At 44.2% G+C, this 24842-nt stretch overlaps 1 protein-coding gene across 1 annotated transcript in view; it reads left to right on the forward strand.

Moving 5' to 3' along the window:
- Positions 1-24842, forward strand: part of KDM5B (lysine demethylase 5B) — a 77795-nt gene that overhangs the window by 12602 nt on the left and 40351 nt on the right. The window contains exons 2-6 of the mRNA XM_068269358.1: positions 13151-13228; positions 18274-18396; positions 19037-19207; positions 22223-22279; positions 24008-24133. Of these exons, the coding sequence (XP_068125459.1) occupies positions 13151-13228; positions 18274-18396; positions 19037-19207; positions 22223-22279; positions 24008-24133 (555 nt within the window). The remainder of the gene's footprint in view (positions 1-13150; positions 13229-18273; positions 18397-19036; positions 19208-22222; positions 22280-24007; positions 24134-24842) is intronic.

Consider the following 24842-nt stretch of genomic DNA (forward strand, 5'->3'; position numbering starts at 1 on the left):
TATAATACCAGTTGCCTGACTCTACTGCTGATCCTGTGTCTCTAATACTTTCAGCCACAGCCCCTGAACAAGCATGCAGATCAGGTGTTCTGACTGAAGTCAGACCGGATTAGCTGCATGCTTGTTTCAGGTGTGTGATTCGGCCAATACTGCAGCCAAAGAGATCAGCAGGACTGCCAAGCAACTGGTATTGTTTAAAGAGAACCCGAGGTGTGTTTTAAGAATGTTATCTGCATACAGAGGCTGGATCTGCCTATACAGCCCAGCCTCTGTTGCTATCCCAAACCCCACTAAGGTCCCCCTGCACTCTGCAATCCCTCATAAATCACAGCCGTGCTGTGAGGCTGTGTTTACATCTCTAGTGTCAGTCTCAGCTGCTCCCCCGCCTCCTGCATAGCTCCGGTCCCTGCCCCGTCCCTTTCCTCCAATCAGCAGGGAGGGAAGGGATGCAGGCGGGGACTGGAGTTCTGCAGGAGGCGGGGAGAGCAGCAGACTGACACTATAGAGATAAACACAGCCAGCTCTGACAAGCTGTTCAAGCTGTTCTTCAAACCCACCTCGGGTTCTCTTTAAAGGGAAACATACATATCCCTCTGTTTAGGTTCCCTTTAAAGAGACTCTGAAGTGAAAAACAAATTGCTATATTTACAGTTTTTCACTTCAGAAGTCTCATCAGTGGAAACCGCCGCATCCCCGCTGAAAAACGAGTGCTGCAGACCCCCCAAATCCCCGGGCAAACATCCACGACCAACTTGGCTGTGGATTCTGCTGCCCTGAGAGGCAGAGCTTTCTGCTGTAGCTCTGCCTCTCCTGCCATCAATCGAAGCGCGGATCTCTGCCTCTCTCTGTGAAGGAAGAGTGAGGGGCGGGGAAAGGCGGCAATCTGACGCGATTTACCTCAGTAGAGGCAGAGCTACAGCAGAGAGCTCTGCCTCTTTCAGGAAGCGCCGGCCAGATTCCCCCCAGGGGATTTGGGGGGTCTGCAGCCCTTGTTTTTCGGCAGGATGCGGTGGTTTACCGCTGATGAGACTTCTGAAGTGAATTAAAAGGTAAATGTAGCAATTTTTTTTTTTTTTTTGTCTTTGTTTTTTTGCTTCAGACTCTCTTTGAGCTTTAGTACTGTATACATTTCAGGCTCAGTTGCCCAAAATGATCTTTAGAGATTATTCTGCTTGGCGGTTTTAGTGAGGAGCATTATAAATACAGTACTTCTCAGTTCCTGACTGAGCCATATATTGTGCACAATGGAAGGAAATTTCTTTTGAACATCTACCAGTAACAGTAGGCATCTAGTGAGAGTGATCCTTCCAGGAAGATCACTAGAGGGGGAGCCAATGATTGGGACACCTACATAACTTTGGATTTACAGATTAAAAGAGGGCAAGCGTTCATTTTGGCTAGGGGAAACTTTGTATGTACTTCAGTATCTTGTAGAATAATAAAATATACTGTATATATTTGGTAAATTGGAGAAAGGGCTAGAACCATATGATTTTTTATAAATGAATCCACTTTTGCTTGCCCAATGACTGGCCAATTTTACTACCTCCATCATGTAGTATGAGGGCCAGCAGATTGTGTAGGTAAGCTCTCATACTACATAGAAGTGGTAAAATTGGATGTGTGTACACTAATAAAGTGCATACCCTGACCTCCGAGAACCACTTCATCATACTTCTACTCCATTAAACACTGAGGGTCATAGGCAATTCACTTTTTTCTCTTGTTTTCCCCAGGTGATATTTGCACAACTTGTTATTAAAATGCCTTTTAAACCACCAGCAAGTAAACAAACACTCAAAATAATTTTGACAGTACTTTTTCACCTACTCTTTCATTGCAAAGTGCTAAAAAGTTACTTTAAATTGAGGATTAAAAATTCTCTTAGGAGAAAACTCAGGATAAATAGGGAATTGCATATGGAACTGAGTGTTTGCAGTTAACATGAATTAACCTTTTACAGCGGACCAGTGGCTAGGTTGTCACTACAATTTTGTTAGACCAATCACTGGCTGATTTTACCACCTCCATGTAGCATGAGGGACAGCAGATTTTGAATACTATGAGCAGGTTGTGTAGGCATTACATTGTGTTACATGGTATCCTCATATTACATGGAAGTGGTAAAATTGGCCAATGAAAATGGGATGTGTGTACCTTTTTGTCTCGTGTTGTGCAACTGTTTCTGCGTTTTCCACGATTTTGCACTGTGGGAAATTTTGCACGATTCTCTTGCTACTTGCGACGATCATGGCGAATCAGATCTTTAAAGAAAACCCGAGCTGGGTCTAAAAGTAAAAAAAAATAAAAAAAATGCTGCCTCATCTTAGGGAGGAGGGGGTAGTTGCTGGACCAGCACAGCACTGATTGACATAAAGGGGGCGGGGAGAGGAGGGGAGCAGGCAGTGGAAAACCTGTTAGAAGGCTCAGATAGGCGAGGAAGGGGGCTTTGCAGGCATTCCTTATCCTGCAGTGGGAAGCCCCTTATCCGAAAGTCTTTCGACATCTGAATGTTGGCAGATTCTGGTGGACGAGCAGGGGGCACATAGAGCGGCGATCGGGCACACAGAGGCATATCCTGCAGATGGGAACATGCCTCTGTGTCCCTTTAAGTTTAAAATACCACCCTGGGTACTCTTTAAGATCTCTGACGATACTCCGCACAAAGTACTGCAATCGTGTGATCGATCCATCGCAGCCGTCATATGTTCCCACAGTAGAAGATAGAACGGGGAATGTTCGTTCGTCATGTTGCTGTAGGTTCCCCAATCCATCTTCTGGTGGGTATTCAGCCTTAAAAGTCACATCTCTCCTCCATGCAGTGCATCTGCAGTACCCATTGTCCATTTAGCTGCAGAGAAAATCTTAGTCCTTGTGGGTACCTAAAGCATTAAAGGGTCTTTTTAAAACATTGTACCTGATTTGAGGTGCAGACCTACACTGTACCATATCATGGCTTTGCCTAGTGGGATGTCCATTCAAATCTTGTATTAATTATCACAACAGTCTTCAGAAGTTAAACCTGTCAACTAAAAGGGAGCCATACAGACTGTAAATTCAAAAGAACTTTGGTCTCTAGTTTCAAAAAAGTTAATGGCATATGGGACCTGGTCTAATCCATTTATTGGGTGCAAACTTTTACACTATTTGCCAACTTCTGTTATAAATTTTGTGGAATAACTAGTTGTATGCACTTAATATTTCATGAAATTAAAAATGCTTTACTTAAAGAGGAACTCCAGTGAAAATAATGTAATAAAAAAAGTGCTTCATTTTTACAATAATTATGTATAAATGATTTAGTCAGTGTTTGCCCATTGTAAAAACTTTTAAATCCCTGATTTTATATTCTGACAATTATTACTTGGTGACATTTTTACTGGGGGCAGGTGATGTAGCTGCTGCATGGTTTTTGGCAGTCGAAACAGCTGTAAACAGCTATTTCCCACAAAGCTGCAAGGTTCACAGACAGGAAACTGCCAAGAGTATGTACTCAGAATTTCTTTGTGGGGGGGGGGGGGGGGGGGGGGGTTCACCACAATATCAGCCATACAGCGCCCCCTGATGGTCTGTTTGTGAAAAGAAATAGATTTCTCATGTAAAAGGGGGTATCAGCTACTGATTGGGATAAAGTTCATTTCTTGGTCGGAGTTTCTCTTTAAAGAAAACCTGAACTGAAAATTAAAAGTCAAAATAAACATACACAAGTTATACTTACCTCCGGTGTAGTCTACTCCTCAATCTCTTTTTCCTCTCCTGCGTCCTGTTTGTCCACTGTGATCAATGGAATTCTCCATCCTCCATTTTCAAAACGGCAATTACACCTTAACAGCTTCCTGGTCAGCACACTGTTAAACTGTAACATCGCCCACTTGAGCCATAGGGAAACATGGACACATCAGTTCTCCTCTCAGCTGTAACTGACAGCAACTGATATATTTCAGTTCTGACAAAATGTCAGAACTGGAAGGGATCATTGTCAGAAGAAAATGGTAAGCATCTGAGAGGAACTGATGGCAAGGTAACTATGTAATGTTCATTTAAAGTTACCTCGTGTTTATTTTAAATACTTTTACTCAGCACAGGTTCCCTTTAAGTCTGATGCCTTTGCATTGATGCCAATTTATTGTAGAAGTGCTAAAATAGGACTGGTTTCCTGTTTCATGGATGGTTTTTGTCAGAAAGGGGGACTTCCATGGGGGCCAATGTGTGTGCTGTCCTATGCATGCCTCCACCTTGGCCTGTGGGAGAGAAGAGTAGAATGTGAACATGGCCTGTTTAAAACACACCATCCTCTGGATTAGATACATAGATGATTTTCTGGTTTGGCATGGCCCTCGATTAGCCTTGTGGTTCTTTTTGTCTGACTTCAGTAGAAATTATTGTAACAGTACTATCATAGACTGAACGTGAACTAGAGATGCCATTTCTGGAGTTGTGTAGATGTAGAAGAGGCAGGCACCACCAAGTAAAAATGTTTTACTTGGCGTTGCCTGTCTCTTCTAGAGTGTGGAGGTCTGATAGGACATTGGCACACCAGTCCCCTCTTCAGCGAGTGCCACTCCATTCCTTGTTTCCGTTTCTGGAGTTGTGTATCAAAAGGCAGGAAGAGATTGGTAACCACAACAAATTGAAAACCCAAAGCTGGCAACACTTTTTGCACTACTTCATTGAACTGAGGAACACCTATCGGACAGATGTTGATGATTAGACACAGTTGTACTTGAGGATTTTGAGGGAGACTGCAAACTTTCATACTAGATTTAGGGAGAGAGGATATGAAAGCCAAGTTTTAAAAACTAGTTTTGAGGGAGTACATGACTCCTAGGGCTGATTTGTTGAATTCAATAAAAATGACAAAGCAAAATACCAATGCATAAGTATATTTTATTTCACATTTTTAAATCATTTAACCATGGTTGAGATAAGTATTGGAAAAACACTGGCAATTATAGATAATGGATTGAAAATTACTGGAAATAGAGAGATCATTTTCCTCCATGGTACAAAAAAGAGCACCTAAGTGGTGAGGCTTGGGGTTGCTAAATCTAACATCCAGCATGCATGTTTGGATTATTGAAAAAGAAAATTGAATGTTCAATTGTGGGCACTGTAGTGTTTGCTCATTTGTAACAGACTGATGGATTAAGAAATAGAAGAGAAAGTATATCATAAGATCTTTTATCAACCAGTAGTGTCAATGTAATTTTTTCTATTGAATCAGGGCAGTTTCTAGTTTCTAGCCCCCCCCCCACCTACAGTATAGGTAGCCAGCTAAAGGTCCCCCCAGTATAGGTAGCCAGGCATAGGTACCCCAGTATAGGTAGCCAGCTATAGGTCCACCCAGTATAGGTAGCCAGGCATAGGTGCCCCAGTATAGGTTAGCCAGGTAGGTGCCTCAAGTATAGGTAGCAGGTATAGTTGCCCCAGTATAGGTTAGATAGGCAGGTGCCCCCGGTATAAGTTAGATAGGTAGGTGCCCCCAGTACAGGTTAGCTAGGTGGGTGCCTCTAATATAGGTACCCAGAATAGTTGCCCCCAGCATAGGGTAGATAGGTAGGTACCCCCAGTATAGGTTAGTTAGGTAGGTGCCTCCAATATAGATAGCCCGTATAGTTGCCACCAGTATAGGCTAGGTAGGTGCCCCCAATACAGGTTAGATAGGTAGCTGCCCCCCTGTATAGGTTAGATAGGTAGCTGCCCCCAGTATAGGTTAGGTAGCTTCCCCCCAGTTTAGGTTAGATAGGTAGCTTCCCCCCCAGTTTAGGTTGGATAGGTAGCTGCCCCCCAGTATAGGTTAGATAGGTAGCTGCCCCCCAGTATAGGTTAGATAGGTAGCTGCCCCCCAGTATAGGTTAGATAGGTAGCTGCCCCCCAGTATAGGTTAGATAGGTAGCTGCCCCCCAGTATAGGTTAGATAGGTAGCTGCCCCCCAGTATAGGTTAGATAGGTAGCTGCCCCCCAGTATAGGTTAGATAGGTAGCTGCCCCCCAGTATAGGTTAGATAGGTAGCTGCCCCCCAGTATAGGTTAGATAGGTAGCTGCCCCCCAGTATAGGTTAGATTGGTAGCTGCCCCCCAGTATAGGTTGATTTGGTAGCTGCCCCCCCAGTATAGGTTGATTTGGTAGCTGCCCCCCAGTATAGGTTAGATTAGGTAGCTGCCCCCCAGTATAGGTTAGATTAGGTAGCTGCCCCATAATGGAGGGGGGGGGAGTCAGCCGCGGGGAGGGCAGCCCTCCCTTCCTCTCCTGGGCTGCCTTCCGTGCTCCCCCCTCCGACTGCAGAGTGAGCGCAGGGAAGCGAGCAAATAGCAGGGCTGTGGAGTCGGTACAAAAATCTTCCGACTCCTCAGTTTATGAAACTACGACTCCAACTCCGGGTACCCAAAATAGCTCCGACTCCTCGACTCCTTAGTCTAATACTTAACAGGACTGTGGATTTTGTACAAAAATCATCCAACTCCGACTCCTCAGTTTATGAAATCAACGACTCCAACTCCGGGTGCCCAAAATTGCTTCGACTCCGCCTTCAACTCCGACTCCACAGCCCTGGTAAATGGTCAGTAACTCACCTCCCAGGTTCCAGTCGCCGATCACTTGCCACTGGTCTTCTCCTCTGCACAGACGCTTATACACGCTGCTTCCTGCGAAACAGGAAGCAGCATGTGTATAAGCGTCTATCTGAGGAGGAGACCAGCGGCTAGTAAGTGGCGATTGGGAGGTGAGTTAGGGCCCATTCACACTTAAAAGCGCAAAATGCCGTTTTGCGTGAGTGATTTTTTTCCGCAATTTAACGTGGAAAAATCGCTGGACACTGCTGCTATTTTTCCGCAATCGTGGTTAGTGCTTCTATAGCACTGAAAAGCGATTGCCAGGAAATCACCTGAAAATGGTGCAGGCTACACGTTTGTGTTTGGCGATTTAATCGCCGGCGATAAACGCAAATCGACCTAAGTGAGAACGGGCCCATAGGGTATCATTGCACTAGCGCTTTAAAAACCGCTAGCGCTTGAGCGTTTTGTCAAAATCGCCGGCAAAATGCTTTAGTGTGAATGGGCCCTTACTGACCATTTACAACGCTTCCCTTCGCTAACTCTGCATTTGGAGGGGGGAGAGGAAGGGAGGGAGAGGTCGGGCTGCCCTCCCCTAGAAACGGGCCTGTATTGAATGCCCTTGTAAACTCGAGAGAAAATGTAAAACCTTTACATAAGAGCATTTTTCATTTTCCTTTTAACTGCCAGATGGCAGTAATACGCATTGATCGCCAGTTGCTATTAGATGCACACCACTCATCTAATGCCGATATCACTGCTGACATGGAGGATGACGTTGTTGCCTCGATATTGTGAGAAACTCCCTAGATGTGATACCACCTGATTAAGCCCTGGGAAATGGACAGAAAGCGGCAGGCTTGCTGCAATGTTGCCTCCTATCACCTTCTCATTCAATCCTCTTCCTGGACTTTTAGGGGGGAGGGGGGTGATGGAAGGAAACATTGTTGCAGACCTTCCTCATCCTGAATAATTACTGAGACCGAGGTGAAGGAACAGTGCAGCGGACAAGCACAGAGGTATGTGGATCTACCATAAACATACCTCTGTGCTTGCCTTAGGTAGCTTTGTCTAAGTAAGTTACCCATTAATTGCTCAGAGCAACCCTTTTAGCACTGTACAGTCATGCTGGTCGGGTGTATCTGAGCAGCCTATGCTGTTCTCTAGAAGGGGAACAATAAGTGAGTGGGGACTTTGCTAGTAACAACAATGTACAGCATTCTAGATTACTAAAGGATGTTAAAGGTGGCCATGCATCTGGCGACTTGGCCGATTGAGCATACGACTTGATAATTATCAAATTGGATGAAAAATGCTGCCAAGAACATGGATGATTGACAATTCAACCAATTTTGCCCCGAAATGTATTGAGGACATGCTGTGAAATCTTGTGCTGATAGTCGCTTGGGTGCGTGCCTGTATGGTGTGCGATAATCGTGAACAACAAATATGATGGAAGCCCCCCGCCACTTCCCCCCATATGTTAAACGTACCCCTGGTGCCCATGCATTCATACTTTACCTGTCGTGCCGTCCCCCTGGGTGTCTGCTGTACATCCTTATTGGATACTAGATTTTTCTCATAAGACAATCACAAGCAGTGGTCTCCAGGGCTGTGGAGCCAGTACAAAAATCGTCTGACTCCAGGTACAGGTACCCAAAATTGCTTCAACTTGGACACCTAGACTCCTTAGTCTAATTCTTACCAGGGCTGTGGAGTTGGTACAAAAATCATCCGACTCCTCAGTTTATTGAAACCACCGACTCCAGGTAACCAAAATTGCTCCAACTCCGTGACTCAGCCTCCACAGCCCTGGTGGTCTCTAACAACATATGTCAATTATATCACAGGCACTTTGATTGGTCATTGAACAGTGTTCCCATGTTACTGATCAGTGTACTAATGAGCGGCAGTGAGAATGCGGGGGATCCCGGCTAGGTATGTATATCTACGCCCCTGGGACTTAAGATGAAGTCCTGCGGGGCTTTGATCTACTGCCCCCGGGACGATAACATAAACATCTCTTCATCAGGCAACTCTCATATTAATAGCACACTAAAGCTGGCCACTAATGGTCCAATTTCTAGCGAAAAATCATTCGAGCGATCAGAAATTCTGATCGAATTGGTTGTAAATAATCTCCATTGGTGGACACAATCGATTATGAACGAGTGAAAAAAATGTCGCCCGAATGAATTTTCGTCGAACGAAAATTTGGATTTTCTTGGTGGTCGTGATAGGAAGCAATGATTGGTTAGTTGATGGTGTAGTGAACGATTTTTCGTCCGATCAGAATTTCTGATCGCTCGAATGATTTTTCGCTAGAAATTGGACCGTTAGTGGCCAGCTTAAGATAAGAGATGGTCCTTATTTTATTCCTATGAATTGCTAAATTAACTCAATATTTCCTCTTAGCGATAATGCATTTTTTTTTTTAAAGAATATTAGAAATTTTCATACAAAAAAAGCAGCTTGCAACTACCTCTTCTGGTCATTAGCAATTGTGCATTTTTAATCCTTTATGAATTTTCACCTTTAAGAGATGTGGAACCTTTGGCTCCTATAAAAACACTTCTATGTGAACTGCAGTCTGGGCACTGTATTTAGCAATTCTGTAGCTATTTCCTTGTGGTCTTGGAATCCGATCTTTAGTCTATTAAGATCTGTTGAAAGTATGATTGACCTGAACTACGCTCTTGGTCAGCAATGCATCCCATCAAAATGGACCAATTGGTTACTGCAGCTGCTGCGCTTATTAGGTCCTCTTCCAATGGACATAAGGTAGCATACCATTTGCATCAATTTGGAATTATTAGCACCCCACTGACTTTGCCCATTTAATAATTCTGAAGTGGGTAAAAAGTATAAACGTTAGTTTTTTTGCCTGATTAGTGGGGAGCCTCTGAATGGTCAAGAGGCTTCCCAGATGCTTCTCCATCCTACTGATTTGGGTGGAATAGGGTTATTCTGTCCAGGAGCACAGCCTTGAGAAAGTGCACCCACGCTGGGCATATGTGGATAAGGTCTGCTCAAGCATAGAGGGAAAACCCTGTGCGCAAGCACCACTTTCTGAGCATGAACTCTGGATTGATGGCATGTAGACAGACCTGGGAAGCCTTCTGGACTATCCAGAGGCTTATCACTACAGAGATTAGTATCTAACGTGTGGGAAAAAAACCTCATATGTACCAAGAAGGTGCCCTCTGGGTTCAGGTCAACCTCTTCTTCAGGATATAATTTCTTTCTCAGTGCCACTGTGCATCTCCATAAGTCACAACAATAAAAATGACCTTGGAAATTATTTTGCTTTTCAGTTATGGCACTGTACGGTAAATAACTGCCTTGTCATTTAAACCCGCTTCCCTTACCATAGATACATTTCTTGAAAGGTACAGGATAAGGTGATGTGGTTTTTGGGCAGATCTTCACCACTGAAACCTAGGTTCTGGGCAAAAGGCACCTGTGGAGAGAAGAGGGAGGGTAAATGGATCCACATGAAACCTTGATGTGGAATTGTCTTCTTTTTTTTCTCTACGGGATTAGTCTGAACTTCATTTCTAGTCTTCTGTTTTATTCCTTATTGGATGCAGAACCCCAGCCTATTGAAAACAATAGGCTGCTTCCAAATAGTGGGCGGTCCAAAAAATAGTGGTTGCTACAATTTTTTACATATGGTATTTGAACCTGTAGCAATGCGCCTTTGCTATAGTACGGGTGCCTGGCCCAATTCAAAAAGGAACAAGGCAGCCCAGTGGAAATGTATACCTCATACTATGGAGATGTGGTAACACTGGATAAAGATTTCAAAAAACAGATTATGACCTCGATTTATAAAGTGTTCGGTGATGTAAATCAGTGCGGGGAAACTCCGCGCTCGGTATTTCTGACTCCAAGGTGGGCATTCATAAAATGTTGCTAGTTGCGATAGCTGAGCGGAGATTTCCCGCTGTAGGCAGGGGGTAGGCTGTCGGGAGCCTTGCAGAAACACAGAAGCTGGCCGAGTCCCTCCGTGCGGTGTTCTCTCTGCTGCTGCTTGGGAGGTCTGTCCCATTCACTGCACTGTATTCCGCACGCTTCTCGCCACATCAGAGGGAGCGGTATTCCCCGTCTGCATACCACTTCCTCTAATCTTTATGAATTGACATTTTGTTACTTTTGGTAAGATAATCACCGCACAAGGCGGTGATTTATCGTTCTTCTCAGGAATGTCGGCTTTTCATGCGGAAAAAGCCTTTATGAATACAAGTTTTGCTATGTGGTCGGTAAAGTGAGCTTTTATCAGCTTTTCCGCATGCGGGAATGCTTTATGAATCGAGGCCTATGTTGTGTAAAGCCATCTTATATCTGCCATATGTTACCCTTGTGATATTTGTGTTAAATATGTAAGGGTCGAGTTCCTAGAATGGTTGTTGTGTTAGAGAATGGGTGTCGTGTATGTTTGTCGCTGTTTGAAAAATATACATTTTAAAAATCTAGTACTGTTCTTTTCATAATTTTTTTTTTTATTAGCGTATTCTATTCTAAAGGCCGTACACCTGCTCAATCAATATCACCAGACAGGGATCAGTAGTGAGGAGAACTATGATCTTGGCTGTTGCTTGGCTGAAGTGATCCGCTAGGACAGATTGCTGGTTGAGAGGGATCGGTGGCGGCCGCACACATGCTGGATTCTCGGCAGTGCGGGTCAATATCAGCCGCCTTCTAGTTTCATCTGGCGTCTGTACTGAGCTGAACGGTCCGCATTAATGGTACAATTTTAGGGAACAGTAGCATTTTTGATCAAATACTTCAGGTTGTATTGCATAAAAACAGAGAAGCTGATGGGACCAATCAGCCGATTGCATTATTGATTGTTTCCTTAAAGAAAGAATCATTCTGCTTGATGGAGTTTTCATATCATAACTGCTGCAGACATGATCGCATGTTATATTCTTTAGTGTTGTGGATTGAATAAATACGGTCCTTTCTTTCAGTCTGAATGATCTTATTGAAAATATGATCGATCACTAAAAATGTGTACCATTAATGGGCACCTTAATGCTGGGAATACTGGCCGATCAGTTTTCAAATTGCTTTCCATACACTTCTATGAGAAAATCGATCAGAAAAAACGATAGAAATCAGATCGGACCTGTCAGAAATTATCAAACCATCTATCTGCGAAAAAAATCATTGTTTATTCGCAGCATAAATTTGAAAAGCTGTAAAGCCCAATCTACACGATACGATTCTTTGTGCGATTTGATTGCGATTTTATTTACGATCAGATTAAATCCAACATGTTCGATCGGGCTTTGATTCGATTCAATTTGATTTGCCATTGCAGAGCAATGGCAAATAGAATCCCGATCGGACATGTTTGATTTAATCGGATCGTAAAAAGAATCCTAATCGAATCGCACAAAGAATCGTATCGTGTAGTTTAGGCTTAACAGACTTACTAGAACTCCCTGCCACACCCAATCAGGACAGCTCCATCCCTGGAAGCATTTAAGTCTAAACTGAAAACCTACCTCTTCAGTCTGGCATTCATGAACATCTGACTATCTCCTCTGTAACACAACCCAGCCTGCAACCCTGTATTAATCTGAGACACAGCTATGCGCTTTGAGTCCTATGGGAGAAAAGCGCTTTACAAATGTTATTGTTGTTATTGTTACTGTGTGAACATACTAGCAGTGACTGTATATAAGATAAGATTGTTCAGGGATCAAAGGTGTGTGTTGTGTGGTTTTTTTTTTTTTTTTTTTCTTTTTTCTTGCATATCTCGGACATCTTAACCACTTCACAACGGAGGGGTTTCACCCCTGAAAGACCAGCGCGATTTTTACCTTTCAGCGCTGCTTCCATTCTTTTCTTTCCTGTAATATGATTGGTTATTGGGGACTGGGGTCCCCATAACCAATCATTGCACTGCAGAGCGGGGGGGTGTGTCACGGGGGCGCGCGAGTGAAACCCCTCCGTTGTGAAGTGGTTAAGATGTCCGAGATATGCAAGAAAAAAAAAAAGAAAAAAAAAACACACAACACACACCTTTGATCCCTGAACAACCCCAGTCCCCAATAACCAATCATATTACAGGAAAGAAAAGAATGGAAGCAGCGCTGAAAGGTAAAAATCGCGCTGGTCTTTCAGGGGTGAAACCCCTCCGTTGTGAAGTGGTTAAGATGTCCGAGATATGCAAGAAAAAAGAAAAAAAAAAAAAAACACACAACACACACCTTTGATCCCTGAACAATCTTATCTTATATACAGTCACTGCTAGTATGTTCACACAGTAACAATAATAACAACAATCGCGCGCCCCCGTGACACACACCCCCGCTCTGCAGTGCAATGATTGGTTATATAAGATAAGATTGTTCAGGGATCAAAGGTGTGTGTTGTGTTTTTTTTTCTTTTTTCTTGCATATCTCGGACATCTTAATCTCTGGTAGCTAGGTACTTTTCTGCCTATGCAGAGGCCTCTAATTTAAAACCAGTTTGTGACTTATGTTTGGTACTAGAGAAGATATCTGGTATGTCGTTATTTTAAAATTTTATTCATTTTACTATACATTGATGTAATCAATTAAACCTATATATAATTTTCCTCCTAGGACTGGCAACCCCCATTCGCATGTGATGTGGACAAGCTGCACTTCACTCCACGTATCCAAAGACTCAATGAACTTGAGGTGAAAGGGTTTTTGGGCCTTGGGGTTTGCAGCATGTGGAAACATTGAATTAGCAATAAAGCTTATGTCTTAAAAATGATTATTTGCCTAACTGCTTTTATTGTAGAGGATTATTAAAGGTATATACACGTGTCCAACTGGGCGGATCTGTCAAACAGTCTTATTAGTCTGCCGACAGCGCGTACACACGTCCTACTGTCCGCAGAACTTCCGCCCAGCGGGAGGGTCTGACGGGCCATCGTTTGCAGAAGTATGGCGTGTGTACGCGCCTTTAGACGTTCAAACATAGTCTAGCAACAGGGAGAATTTTCATTGGTCTGCCATAAACCAATGAGAATCCTCACTGCTGCTGAAGATTCCCATTAGTCTTTTGCAAGCCAGTGGAGATCTCCATGCTTCTGCCCAGTACCGATCCGTGTCCCGAGACCGAGTGGAGGAGTCTGCAGCATGGAGTCCCATGAGTATTCACGCCACGGTGGCAGTCGAGTCGAGCAAAGCGGATGCGGCAACTGGCCTAATGAGAATGGACACTATCCGTTCTCATAGGCTTTCATTACAAACCTTTTCCTGGCTGGTCCGGGAAAATGTGGAAAGTTTGGACTCTGCATTCTGCTTAGTGCAACACGACAAGCGGATCTGTGGTTTTTTTTTTGTTTTTTTTAAACAAGTGGAGGTGGATCGGCTTCCTGCGCTAAGCGGAGCTTAAAAGTTCCAAATGGGTACTTGGTTTGTAAGCAAGTGTGAACTTGCCCTTAGTGGTGATTTTTTTTTTTTTTTTTCACTTTTTGCTGACAAATTTTATTTACATATTTACTGCTGGCACTGAATCTTTTATTGCTTAACACAGAACATTGAATAATGGTTCTCACTGTGCTCTAAACGTTATGTTCTTAACACATGGGACACGTACCCCTGGGTGCACTTGGGAGGTGTTCAGGGAGTACTTGAGCTTGTCGTATTACAGTGTGTTTGGGGATTAGAAGAATTATCGTGTATATAAATAGAACTCATTAATTATGTTTTGTCAATTACAAGCATTACAGAATGATTTATAAGCATATATACAGACATTGAGTACACCTAACAAATAAATGTGCATTAAAGGGACACTTAAGTCAAACAAAAAAAATGAGTTTTACTCACCTAGGGCTTCCAATAGCCCCCTGCAGCTGTCCGGTACCCTCGCTGTCTCCCTCCGATCCTCCTGGCCCCGCCAGCAGCCACTTCCTGTTTCGGTGACAGGAGCTGACAGGCTGGGGACGCGAGTGATTCTTCGCGTTCCCAGACACATTAGCACCCTCTATGCTGCTATATGGTATATAATATTTGCTATAGCAGCATAGATGGCACTATTGTGGCCAGGAACGCAAAGAATCACTTGCGTCCCTAGCCTGTCAGCTCCTGTCACCGAAACAGGAAGTGGCTGCCGGCGGGCCAGGATGATCGGAGGGAGATGGCGAGGGCACCAGACAGCTGCAGCGGGTTATTGGAAGCCCCAGGTGAGTAAAACTCATTTTTTTTGTTTGACTTAAGTGTCCCTTTAAGGGAAACCTGAGATGTTAAGATACTAGGCAAACACCATCTTTCGGAGATGTTGTAATGATGTTAAACACTGCTCTAAACCTATTTTGAGCAAAAGTCAATTATCCCCACCAGTAAGTTTTCGGGATGTGTAAAAAAAAAAAAAAAAAAACACATACACTAGAAGGCTCAACAAACTCAGTGTTGATGGTGCCCCTTGTGAGATGTAGAACCAGGGCTCTAGAGCTGCAAGACAATGTATTTCTTTATTCTGTAGTGCAGAGATTTATGTTGTGTAACATACCCAAATTTTATTGCTTACATTTAAATAGGCACTGTTGTGACATATAGTAGAACATAGTAAATTATTCAGGATAACCCACCATTATGTTAATTATCCTGCTTTCAGCATCAGAAACCCTTCCTATATGTATATCTGCATTTACACTGGGGCGGGGGACAGCAGCCAGGGATATCCATCGCGTTTGTTGTTCACGATAATCGCAGCCGTTTTCGCTGCGCACTCGATCAAGCATCCTGCAGCATGTCCGGACAGTGCGACCACTTTTGGGCTGATTGTTGATCAGGTATGCTTTTGGTGGCACCAATTTTCTTTCGATTTGATAATTAATTGGATGGTCAATTGGCTGCCAAATCGGTAGATATATGGGCACCTTTAGGGCTGGTTCACATTGCAAGAGCTTTTTTTCTAAGCGCTTGTGATTTTAGTGCTATGGATGTGATCCCACTAGAGCAATGTGATTTTATAAAAGTTACCCGTGGCATTGCTTTTCAAATCACTAGCCCTTAGAAAAAGTTCTTGCAGTGTGAACGAGCCCTTCATCATATTCAACACCTGCATGAATACAATAATTGCCACTGACACTTTCATTTGGCCGTTTGTTAAGAACTCTGTTTTATGCACAAAAAAGCTAAATAGAATATTTTTTTTTTAACTGTGATTGAACCTGCAAGAATAGCAACCGTTGCCACTGACAAAAATAGTCTTGCAACCATTGTATGACACAAAAAGCTAAAGATTTTAATTACAAAATGATAGCTTTCCTCCCCATTGGAGGTAAGTGCTGCATTTTTTGGCACGTTACTATACCAATGTAGTGATTATTTGCATCACTATGGGGCTCTTTTGACCAATGAAGAAGACTTTCCAGTCTGGGGATTGCAACCCAAATTGCTTGAATAAATTTCAATAACCTTCCCTAACTTCCTTTATGCTATTATATTACACTAATAGGGCTCTCTCTTCCTGTTCTGCCAAGGTTGTTGCATATACATATACCACACAGCTGAAATGATTTGTTATTATATCCGGTCTTTTTATAGATCTAAACCAGGGGTGCCCACACTTTTTCGGCTCGCGAGCTACTTTTAAATTTGCCGAGGCCAGGAGATCTACCAACGTCTCAAATGCTAAGCACGCCCCCCCCCCCCCCCCCCGGCGTAGGTTAGCCAGGTATATGTGCCTGCAGCATAGGTTGCGTGCCCTCAGTGTAGGTTAGCCAGGTATATGGGCCCTCAGTGTAGGTTAGCCAGGTATATGGGCCCTCAGTGTAGGTTTGCCAGGTATATGGGCCCTCAGTGTAGGTTTGCCAGGTATATGGGCCCTCAGTGTAGGTTTGCCAGGTATAGGGGCCCTCAGTGTAGATTAGCCAGGTATAGGGGCCCCCAGTGTAGATTAGCCAGGTATAGGGGCCCCCAGTGTAGGTTAGCCAGGTATAGGGGCCCCCAGTGTAGGTTAGCCAGGTATAGGGGCCCCCAGTGTAGGTTAGCCAGGTATAGGGGCCCCCAGTGTAGGTTAGCCAGGTATAGGGCCCCCCAGTGTAGGTTAGCCAGGTATAGGGCCCCCCAGTGTAGGTTAGCCAGGTATAGGGCCCCCCAGTGTAGGTTAGCCAGGTATAGGGCCCCCCAGTGTAGGTTAGCCAGGTATAGGGCCCCCCAGTGTAGGTTAGCCAGGTATAGGGCCCCCCAGTGTAGGTTAGCCAGGTATAGGGCCCCCCAGTGTAGGTTAGCCAGGTATAGGGCCCCCCAGTGTAGGTTAGCCAGGTATAGGGCCCCCCAGTGTAGGTTAGCCAGGTATAGGGCCCCCCAGTGTAGGTTAGCCAGGTATAGGGCCCCCCAGTGTAGGTTAGCCAGGTATAGGGCCCCCCCAGTGTAGGTTAGCCAGGTATAGGGCCCCCCAGTGTAGGTTAGCCAGGTATAGGTCCCTTCAGTGTAGGTTAGCCAGGTATAGGGCCCCCCAGTGTAGGTTAGCCAGGTATAGGGCCCCCCAGTGTAGGTTAGCCAGGTATAGGGCCCCCCAGTGTAGGTTAGCCAGGTATAGGGCCCCCCAGTGTAAGATAGCCAGGTATAGGGCCCCCCAGTGTAGGTTAGCCAGGTATAGGGCCCCCCAGTGTAGGTTAGCCAGGTATATGTACCTGCAGGCGGAGGAGAAGAGGCGGCGAGGAGAGACTCTGGCAGGCCAATGGGATGTAGGAGAGAAGCGGCGGCGAAGAGAGAGGCGGCGCGGCCGCTACGTCATGGCTGGGGGCGGCGCCGGGCACGTTACACACGCACATTACACAGGCTGCCCTCCGCCGCCCCCAGCCATGACGCAGCGGACGCGCCGCCTCTCTCCTCCCTCTCTCCTCGCCTGCATGCATTCTATTGGCCAGCGGCCAGCAGCTAAACACGAGCTGCTGGCCGCAACAAACATTAACGAGACGCGGCCAAGAGGCCGCGATCTACCAAGGAGGCGGTCGCGATCTACCGGTAGATCGCGATCGACCTATTGGGCAGCCCTGATCTAAACTAAAGGGGTTGTGCTTTAACAAGTGTGGTGCTTCACATTCATAACCGGCACTATAAATCTGCCACCTATAAAGACTCCGTACATAGTAGTGCGGTGTAACAGGCAGTTTCAAATGCGGCTTACTGCAATGCACCACCTATGCTATGTTCACAGTGCAGCGGGAGCGTTGCGGTATAACTGGTTGCATGCATGCAGTGTGTTACCACTAAACGCATGTTAACAGTAAAAGTGAAGTATACTTATCATTGACTGTGTGCTTCACTGTACCCGACACTGCCTAAGCATAACTTACTGAGCCCTTGTCCCAATCCATTTAATTCCTGCTGTCAGGGAATGTGGCCTAAACAAAGTACAAAAGTCCCACACAGATGCCATGCAACAAAAAAGTTACATATGGTTAAAATGGTTTCCTCCTCCTAGAAAATGTTAACTTCCTTTTGATATACATTTGAAAAAAATGTCATATATCTGTCTTTATCTAGCTATTGATTTGTATTTTCAGTAGCAACCATGTACGTATTTAATATTGAATTAGCTAAAGGAAATAAAGCATTTCACTTCCCAATGTGTTAGGTTCTGTACAGTGCTACTGCTAATCAAACAGGATATCACTGTCTTGTATAGATTAAAGTAGACTTTGGTGTGAAAAGAAGTATAAACATTCTTAGTTAACCTCTTCCATCTTTTTCACCTTTCCCTTTATTCACCCCATTAGGCTCAAACCAGGGTGAAGTTGAATTTTTTAGACCAGATAGCCAAGTTCTGGGAACTACAGGGATGTGCTCTGAAAATACCTCATGTTGAAAGGAAAATACTGGACTTATTTCAGCTGAACAAGGTGACAATTCAGATGTTTTTTTGTATTAAGCAAGATTATAGGGAAACGTAATACACAGGTCTGGCAGTGCCCACTCACACAGCAGTGATCCTTGCATTCCTTTTACTAGTTGACTCAGTTACTTTATTGAATCCAATTATCCAATTTTTAATTGCAAGTGTGTCCATTTAGTTAAGTTTACATATTGATCATTTGCAAAGAGAAGCAGTGAATTTTATCAGAATGCTTGGGATGTTTGTCTGTTATTATGGCAGATCAAATGCTTTTCAAATGGTGCCATTGGAAATAATTGAAGTTGCCTGAAATGCCTGTGCGTGGGCATTGTTAGTTTGTGAAAGCTGTTTTGACTATGCAGACTTGCGTTTTTAATGCTGGGAATACACTATTCGTTTTTTGAGACATTTGGATGGCTCGATAATTTCCAAATGTCCGATCTCCCGTTCGATCGTTTCGCCACTAGTTTTCTCATAGAGGTGAATAGAAAAAGATAAGAGATTTGACTGCAGAATCGAGCGGCAAAAACGATCGAGCGCAGAATCGAGCGGCAGAAACAAACCGTGTATTCCCAGCATAAAGGTAATTAAGAGAGATTTTTTTTTTCTCATCCAGGGTATTCTTTATCTTATTTCCTGTATTGCAGCTGGTGGTTGATGAAGGAGGTTTCGATATTGTCTGCAGAGAAAGGAAATGGACCAAAATAGCTATAAAAATGGGCTTCTCTACAGGAAAAGCTATCGGGTCGCACATTAGAGGCCATTATGAGAGAATTCTTTATCCTTACAACTTGTTTCAAAATGGATCAAGCGTATTGGTAAGATTTGTAGTTTGACTGTTAATGGAGAATTCTAGAAGAAGAACCTGTAATTACAGCCTATTTTGACACCTTAGACCACGCAGAAATTCTTTGCCCCTGCACATCATAAAATGAAGACTCTTTGACATTTTGTTGAAAATATGATTTCTTGGGGGTATCACTGTATAGCTATAGAGACTAGCTTACAGGACTGGTGCTGCTTCACCAATATAGATAGTCTACCAAGTAGTAAGATGCAGTGGTTGCCCAATTCCATATAAAAATAAGGCTTTATTTCTAACAATTAAAAGAACCTGACACAGAAAATCCACACCGTATGAAACACATGAAAATCCACGCGGATGAAACACATGGCTGCAGTAGCATCACTTCCAAATCTGGCGGATAGAGATAATCTGGTGTGAATATTGCATGCAAATTTCAGCTGAATAGGTAATGGTAAGTTTAAAGGGGTTGATATGAGTCCCAAACTCAGTCAAATCACCCGCAGCTGCTAATCATCCGTTGACTGTTTCCTAGTGAATTTTCATATGGCACAAAAATGTTGCTGAACTCCAGATACCATTAGACTTCACACAGCACTGTCTAGTGGCTTAATCAGAAGCCATTTACTAGTACTTTTTAGCAGAAAAACAGCTTCGTTTATACTTTTAATGTGTGTAAAGTAATTTTTTTCCATCTATGATGTAAATGTAATCACGTGTGTCATGTGCAAAAATATTCCCAGATGCAGACTTTCATGTTAAGATTCAGATTGCAAACCATGTGTAGTATATCAGTACTTGAGAACATTGCACATAGTGTGTACAAACCCTATGGACCCAAGCGGATGAAACACATGGCTGCAGTAGCAACACTTCCAAATCTGGCGGATAGAGATAATCTGGTGTGAATATTGCATGCAAATAGCATATATCTCATACATGAGCAAAACGAACACAGTAACTCCTGAATTTGTTTGGCTCAGTTCCAAGCTGGATGCTGTTTTCCTGCAAAACTGGAATTTTTGATCTGATCATCTGTACTGATAACTGTTGTATATGAAGCTGTATTTTACTTGCTGTACCGTGGCAAAAAAAACCTTGTCTGTTAAATCAAAAGTTCGAGCTATGAACAAACCTGTTTTTTTTATTTTTAGAAACTACATTCCCTTTTTAGCGACCCTGTAATGAGGGTTGAGAAGGTTTTTGTATTTCCTTTTAAACCATGCATATTGGCTGGTTGTACTGCTCATCCTCATCCTTATTCTTTAAGCCACAGGCCCAGAAGTATGCAGTTCAGGTGGTCTTATTACCCTCCTTGGCAGTAACCCCAAGCTACAGTCTGGGTGAAAAACCGCAGCTCAAAGTGGTAACCCCGACCTATAGTCGGGGTAGCCACCGGAGGTTCTATGCAGAGCAATGCGTGCAGCGGGCGTTTCAACTCGCCTCCCGTGGGATTCCCAAGTGGGCCGCCATTCTTCTTCCTCTCCTCCGAGACTTTGCTTCCCCCTGGTGAGATCACCATCTGTCGTCATGACAGCCGGCTATCTCACTATAGGGCTACAATGCCACCCTGAGGATGGAGGGAAAACTGCAGCGCTGGAGCCCAGGGAGGTAAGTGATGGGGCTGCTGCAGACTTTCTGGTGGTATGATTTTTTTTTTCATGCTTTTAGGGTCTAAAAGCACATGAAAAAATTGTACCGCTTTTAGACCCTAAAATCATAAGAAATCATACCGCCAGTGAGGTTAAAGTTTAATTACACTAACTGCAGGCTTGTTCCAGATGTGTTTCAGCTATTGCTTATGTATGTTTGACCTAAATGTGATTAAGCTATTACCAATGCCAGGGAGATCAGCAGTACAGCCAGATCATTGATATTTAAATGAAAATAAATAGGCCAGCCTCCTTTTTTCTCCCTCCAGTACAGGGTCTCTCTTAAGGTCCTACTTGTGTCTCTTGTAAAATGCAGTTACCCATAACAGCCAAGAGTCAAACTTGCAAGATTTTTCAAAACTGAGAATAGACAAGTGGGTTGATTTACTGCATTTACTATTTGCACTGATTTATTTAAAGTGCACCTGAGATGAAAAGCCTCTCGGGTACCATACTTTCCTAGGGCTTCCTTAAGGCTGCTCGCCTCTTGCCGTCTCCCTGGGTGGCTCCGGTCCCCCGCAAATAAGCCCGAAAGCCTGGCTGAGTCGCGCTTCGTCGTGCATGCTTGGACGCTCTCCCTGTCTTTCTCCTGCGGCTGGTAAAGTTCTGCGCTTGCGCAGTACTACTGCACAGGTGCAGAACGCTCCCAGGGACGGGAACGCAATGGGGGAGCTGGCGGGGCCGCGCATGCGCGATGAAGCGCGACTTGGCTTGGCTTCCAGGCTTAATTGTGGGGGACCGGAGCTACCCAAAAAGACTGAGCGGCCTAAAGGGGGCTTAAGGAAGCCCCAGGTAAGTATGGAACCTGAGACGCTTCTTGTTTCAAGTTCCCTTCAAGTCAACCTTTCTATTTTTTTATGCCAGGCACGCACCATGCAACTTCCCATCACATAGACTAGTCGAATAAATTATTTCCGACAGGTCTGATCTGATTTCTGATCATTTTTTTCTATCTATTTTGCAATCGCTTCTATACAAAATCGATCAGAAAGATGACCGATCATTATTCTGATAGATTTTCCTATCACTTCTATACAAAATCAATCAGAAAAATGATCGTAAATCAGATGAGACCTGTCGGAAATAATCTATTTGACCCATCTGACGGGGATGCATGGTGTGTACCTAGCATTGTGAAATTGCATGATGTGTGCCAGGTATTAAACTGTGGACAATAAAATACAGTATCTAGTGCACTCAATGCAGATAGATGTTCAGTAATGGTATACTTTGCAGTGATAATTTTACATCCGCTTGGGACGGTGTAAAGAAATAAGTCTCAAAAAATTCTTAATTTGGCTAAAATAATATAAAGAAATGATTTATTTGAGATGGTACACCAAAATGTGTTGATTACCTTTTTAATTCTCCCTTAGGCTCCAGAATCCAATTCCAAAATATCTGAATATATGGATGATGCAATCGTGGACAAGGTATTTATATAATTGTTAAAAGTGGGTATTGAGTATCAAGCTTTCCCATGCATTGTGTGTTCTGTTTTTTTCCCCATGGGTGAGGTGTTTCAAAGCCTAACTCTAGTTGGAAAGGAGTAGAAGCGTAGGAACATTGTCAGTTGTTTTGTTCTTTGGATACGTGTTGCAGTAAATTTTCCTCCCACTGACCCCAAAAGATTTTATTGCGTAACCAAAGGAAAAGGGATTTAACGTGGACTCACTGGGTGACACTTGTGAGAAGGACAGGAAGTGAGTGATATTACCTCAGTAGGTACACACAACGCAAAGCTGACAGGTTCATAACACTTCCTCACCTTAGAACATTGTTTCTCAACTTTTCTAACTCAAGTTCCCTTTAATGCAATTCAGATCCATCCAAGTACCCCCAGACTCCAAACGATGATTATTATTTGAGTCTAATCAGAGTGTAGGGGGACAAAGAGGATGAGCAGAGTTGAAATGGGGAGTGGAGGGGGGACACAGAGGTGACAAGCGGTGGGGGACACCTGTGTCCCCTTCCTATCGTCACCTGTGTCTCCTCCACTCGACAGGGGCGTATCTGGGTGACATAGCACCTATGGCAAACACTGAAATTGCGCCCCCCCCCACCCCTTACTCCATCTAACCACCTTGTCCCAAAAAATCAGCTTATTTTCTTGCAATGATACAAGTCTCCACAGTATAGGTTGCTAGAGTTAACCCCAAAGTAAAAGTAACCAGAGGTAGCACCCTAGTATAGGTAGCCAGAGGTAGTTCACCCAGTATAAGTAGACCCATGTTTACATTGCCCTCCCAGTATATGTAGTTAAAGATGTCTACCAGTATAAGTAGCCTTCTTTAGCATAAGTGGTAAGAGGTATCCCCCCAGTATAAGTAGTCCCTCAGTATAGGTAACGAGGTTCCCCTCAGTATAAGTAACCCCCTCAGTATAGATTTGGTAGGTGCCCCTCAGTATAAGTAGACTCTCCCAGTATAGGTAATGAGAGATGTCCTCCAGTATAAGAGCAGGTACAAATGCCTGAGAGGCATCCTTCAGTATGGTGCTGAAGCATGAAGGAGGAGAAGGCAGCCATGCCTGCACCCCTCTAGATACGCCTCTGGTGACAGATGAGGGGGAGAGAGGGGTCACGGTGGGTGCTTGGTGAGGGAATGGTCGATGGGGCGGAGCTTCCTGTCACTGGAGGGGCGCAGGGCCTTTTGCAGCTGGGAACAGAGCTTGCTTCTCACAGCAATGGGGCACCTTTATTAAAAATAAGCCTTGATTGGATATGAAGGAAGCACCCCGGAAAGTAAAGTCCCTCTCCAACCGACCCAGTCCAAGACTGAAGATTACTGTTACCCCTGGCTGAGGCCTCATGTACTCGGGGTACGTGTACCACCAGTTGAGAGAAACAGCCTTAGGCAATAAATTCTTGCTGCCAGGCATCTCTGATTGTTCAGTTGTTTCCCGTGTGTAGTGAGAGCAGGACCCAGCTAACAATATAATCCTGGCAGAGATTATAACTCTTCCTAGCTGTATCCAAAATCCAAATCATTTTGGGCAAAGGCTAATTTTAATGCCAACATCTGGCCAGTTAGGCCGTAAGAGACATGTCAGTCAAAACTGAAACAACGTTATGAAACAAAAAATATTTTGATATCTATAGGAAAGGTGTCAGATTTACATTTCCTTGACCTGAAAATAAATCCTTTTTTTTTAATTTTCAGAAGCCGATTTTTGCCCCAGATATTAAAGAAAAGGAGTACAAACCTCACGATATTCCTCAAAGGCAGTCTGTTCAGCCTTTAGAAAGCTGTGCCCCTGCTAGACGGGCTAAACGCATGAAAGCAGAGGTGAGCACGGCTTCAACAGTCACTGTATTTTGAATAAAAGCCGAGTGGTGGTTGGCAATAACAAATGAGATGCAAATAATTCTGGCTTACATTCAAATCTAATGCAAAGTGTATGCAGCTTGGGATTGTTAAAATAGACATAAGGGGGTGATCGAATTCTCTTTTTCGCTTAAGTTTTCACCTAGGAGATAATTTTCATCTTTATTAAAAATAACTTTTCGACTTCCGGTTCCGGCGCCTGTGATGGTGGACGCAGACTAGCAGAGCTCCGATAAGCCAGGCCGCCCGCGGTCATAATACCTTTTCAAATCGCTCGGATCTCATACATCCGAGCTGCACGCAACCCCCGCAGCACGGGGACAATCATATGGACCGCTACGTTACCCGCCAGACCGACACTCAGGGAGACACGCAGCAGCAAGGCAAGATGGCCGCCAGCGCGAGGAAGAGAGGAAACAGATCAGAGGCTGCACGCTCGCAGCAAGACTGGGAAGAGGACTCTGACGCCCCATCCGAAGAGGGTAAGCGACCTACTCCTTCCATTAACTATAAAGCCATGGCCAAAGAAATGATGAAGCTGCTGGCCCCAGACTTACAAGCCACTGTGGAGGCGGCTGTCTCCAGGTCCCTAGCAAGCGTGACCAAAGAGCTCAGGGCCCAAAGAGCTAGAATAGGAGAAGCCGAGCAGCGGATTAGGCAGTGTGAACAG

Source organism: Hyperolius riggenbachi, chromosome 2 (genome assembly GCF_040937935.1).
Source record: "Hyperolius riggenbachi isolate aHypRig1 chromosome 2, aHypRig1.pri, whole genome shotgun sequence".
NCBI classification, from domain to species: Eukaryota; Metazoa; Chordata; class Amphibia; order Anura; family Hyperoliidae; genus Hyperolius; species Hyperolius riggenbachi.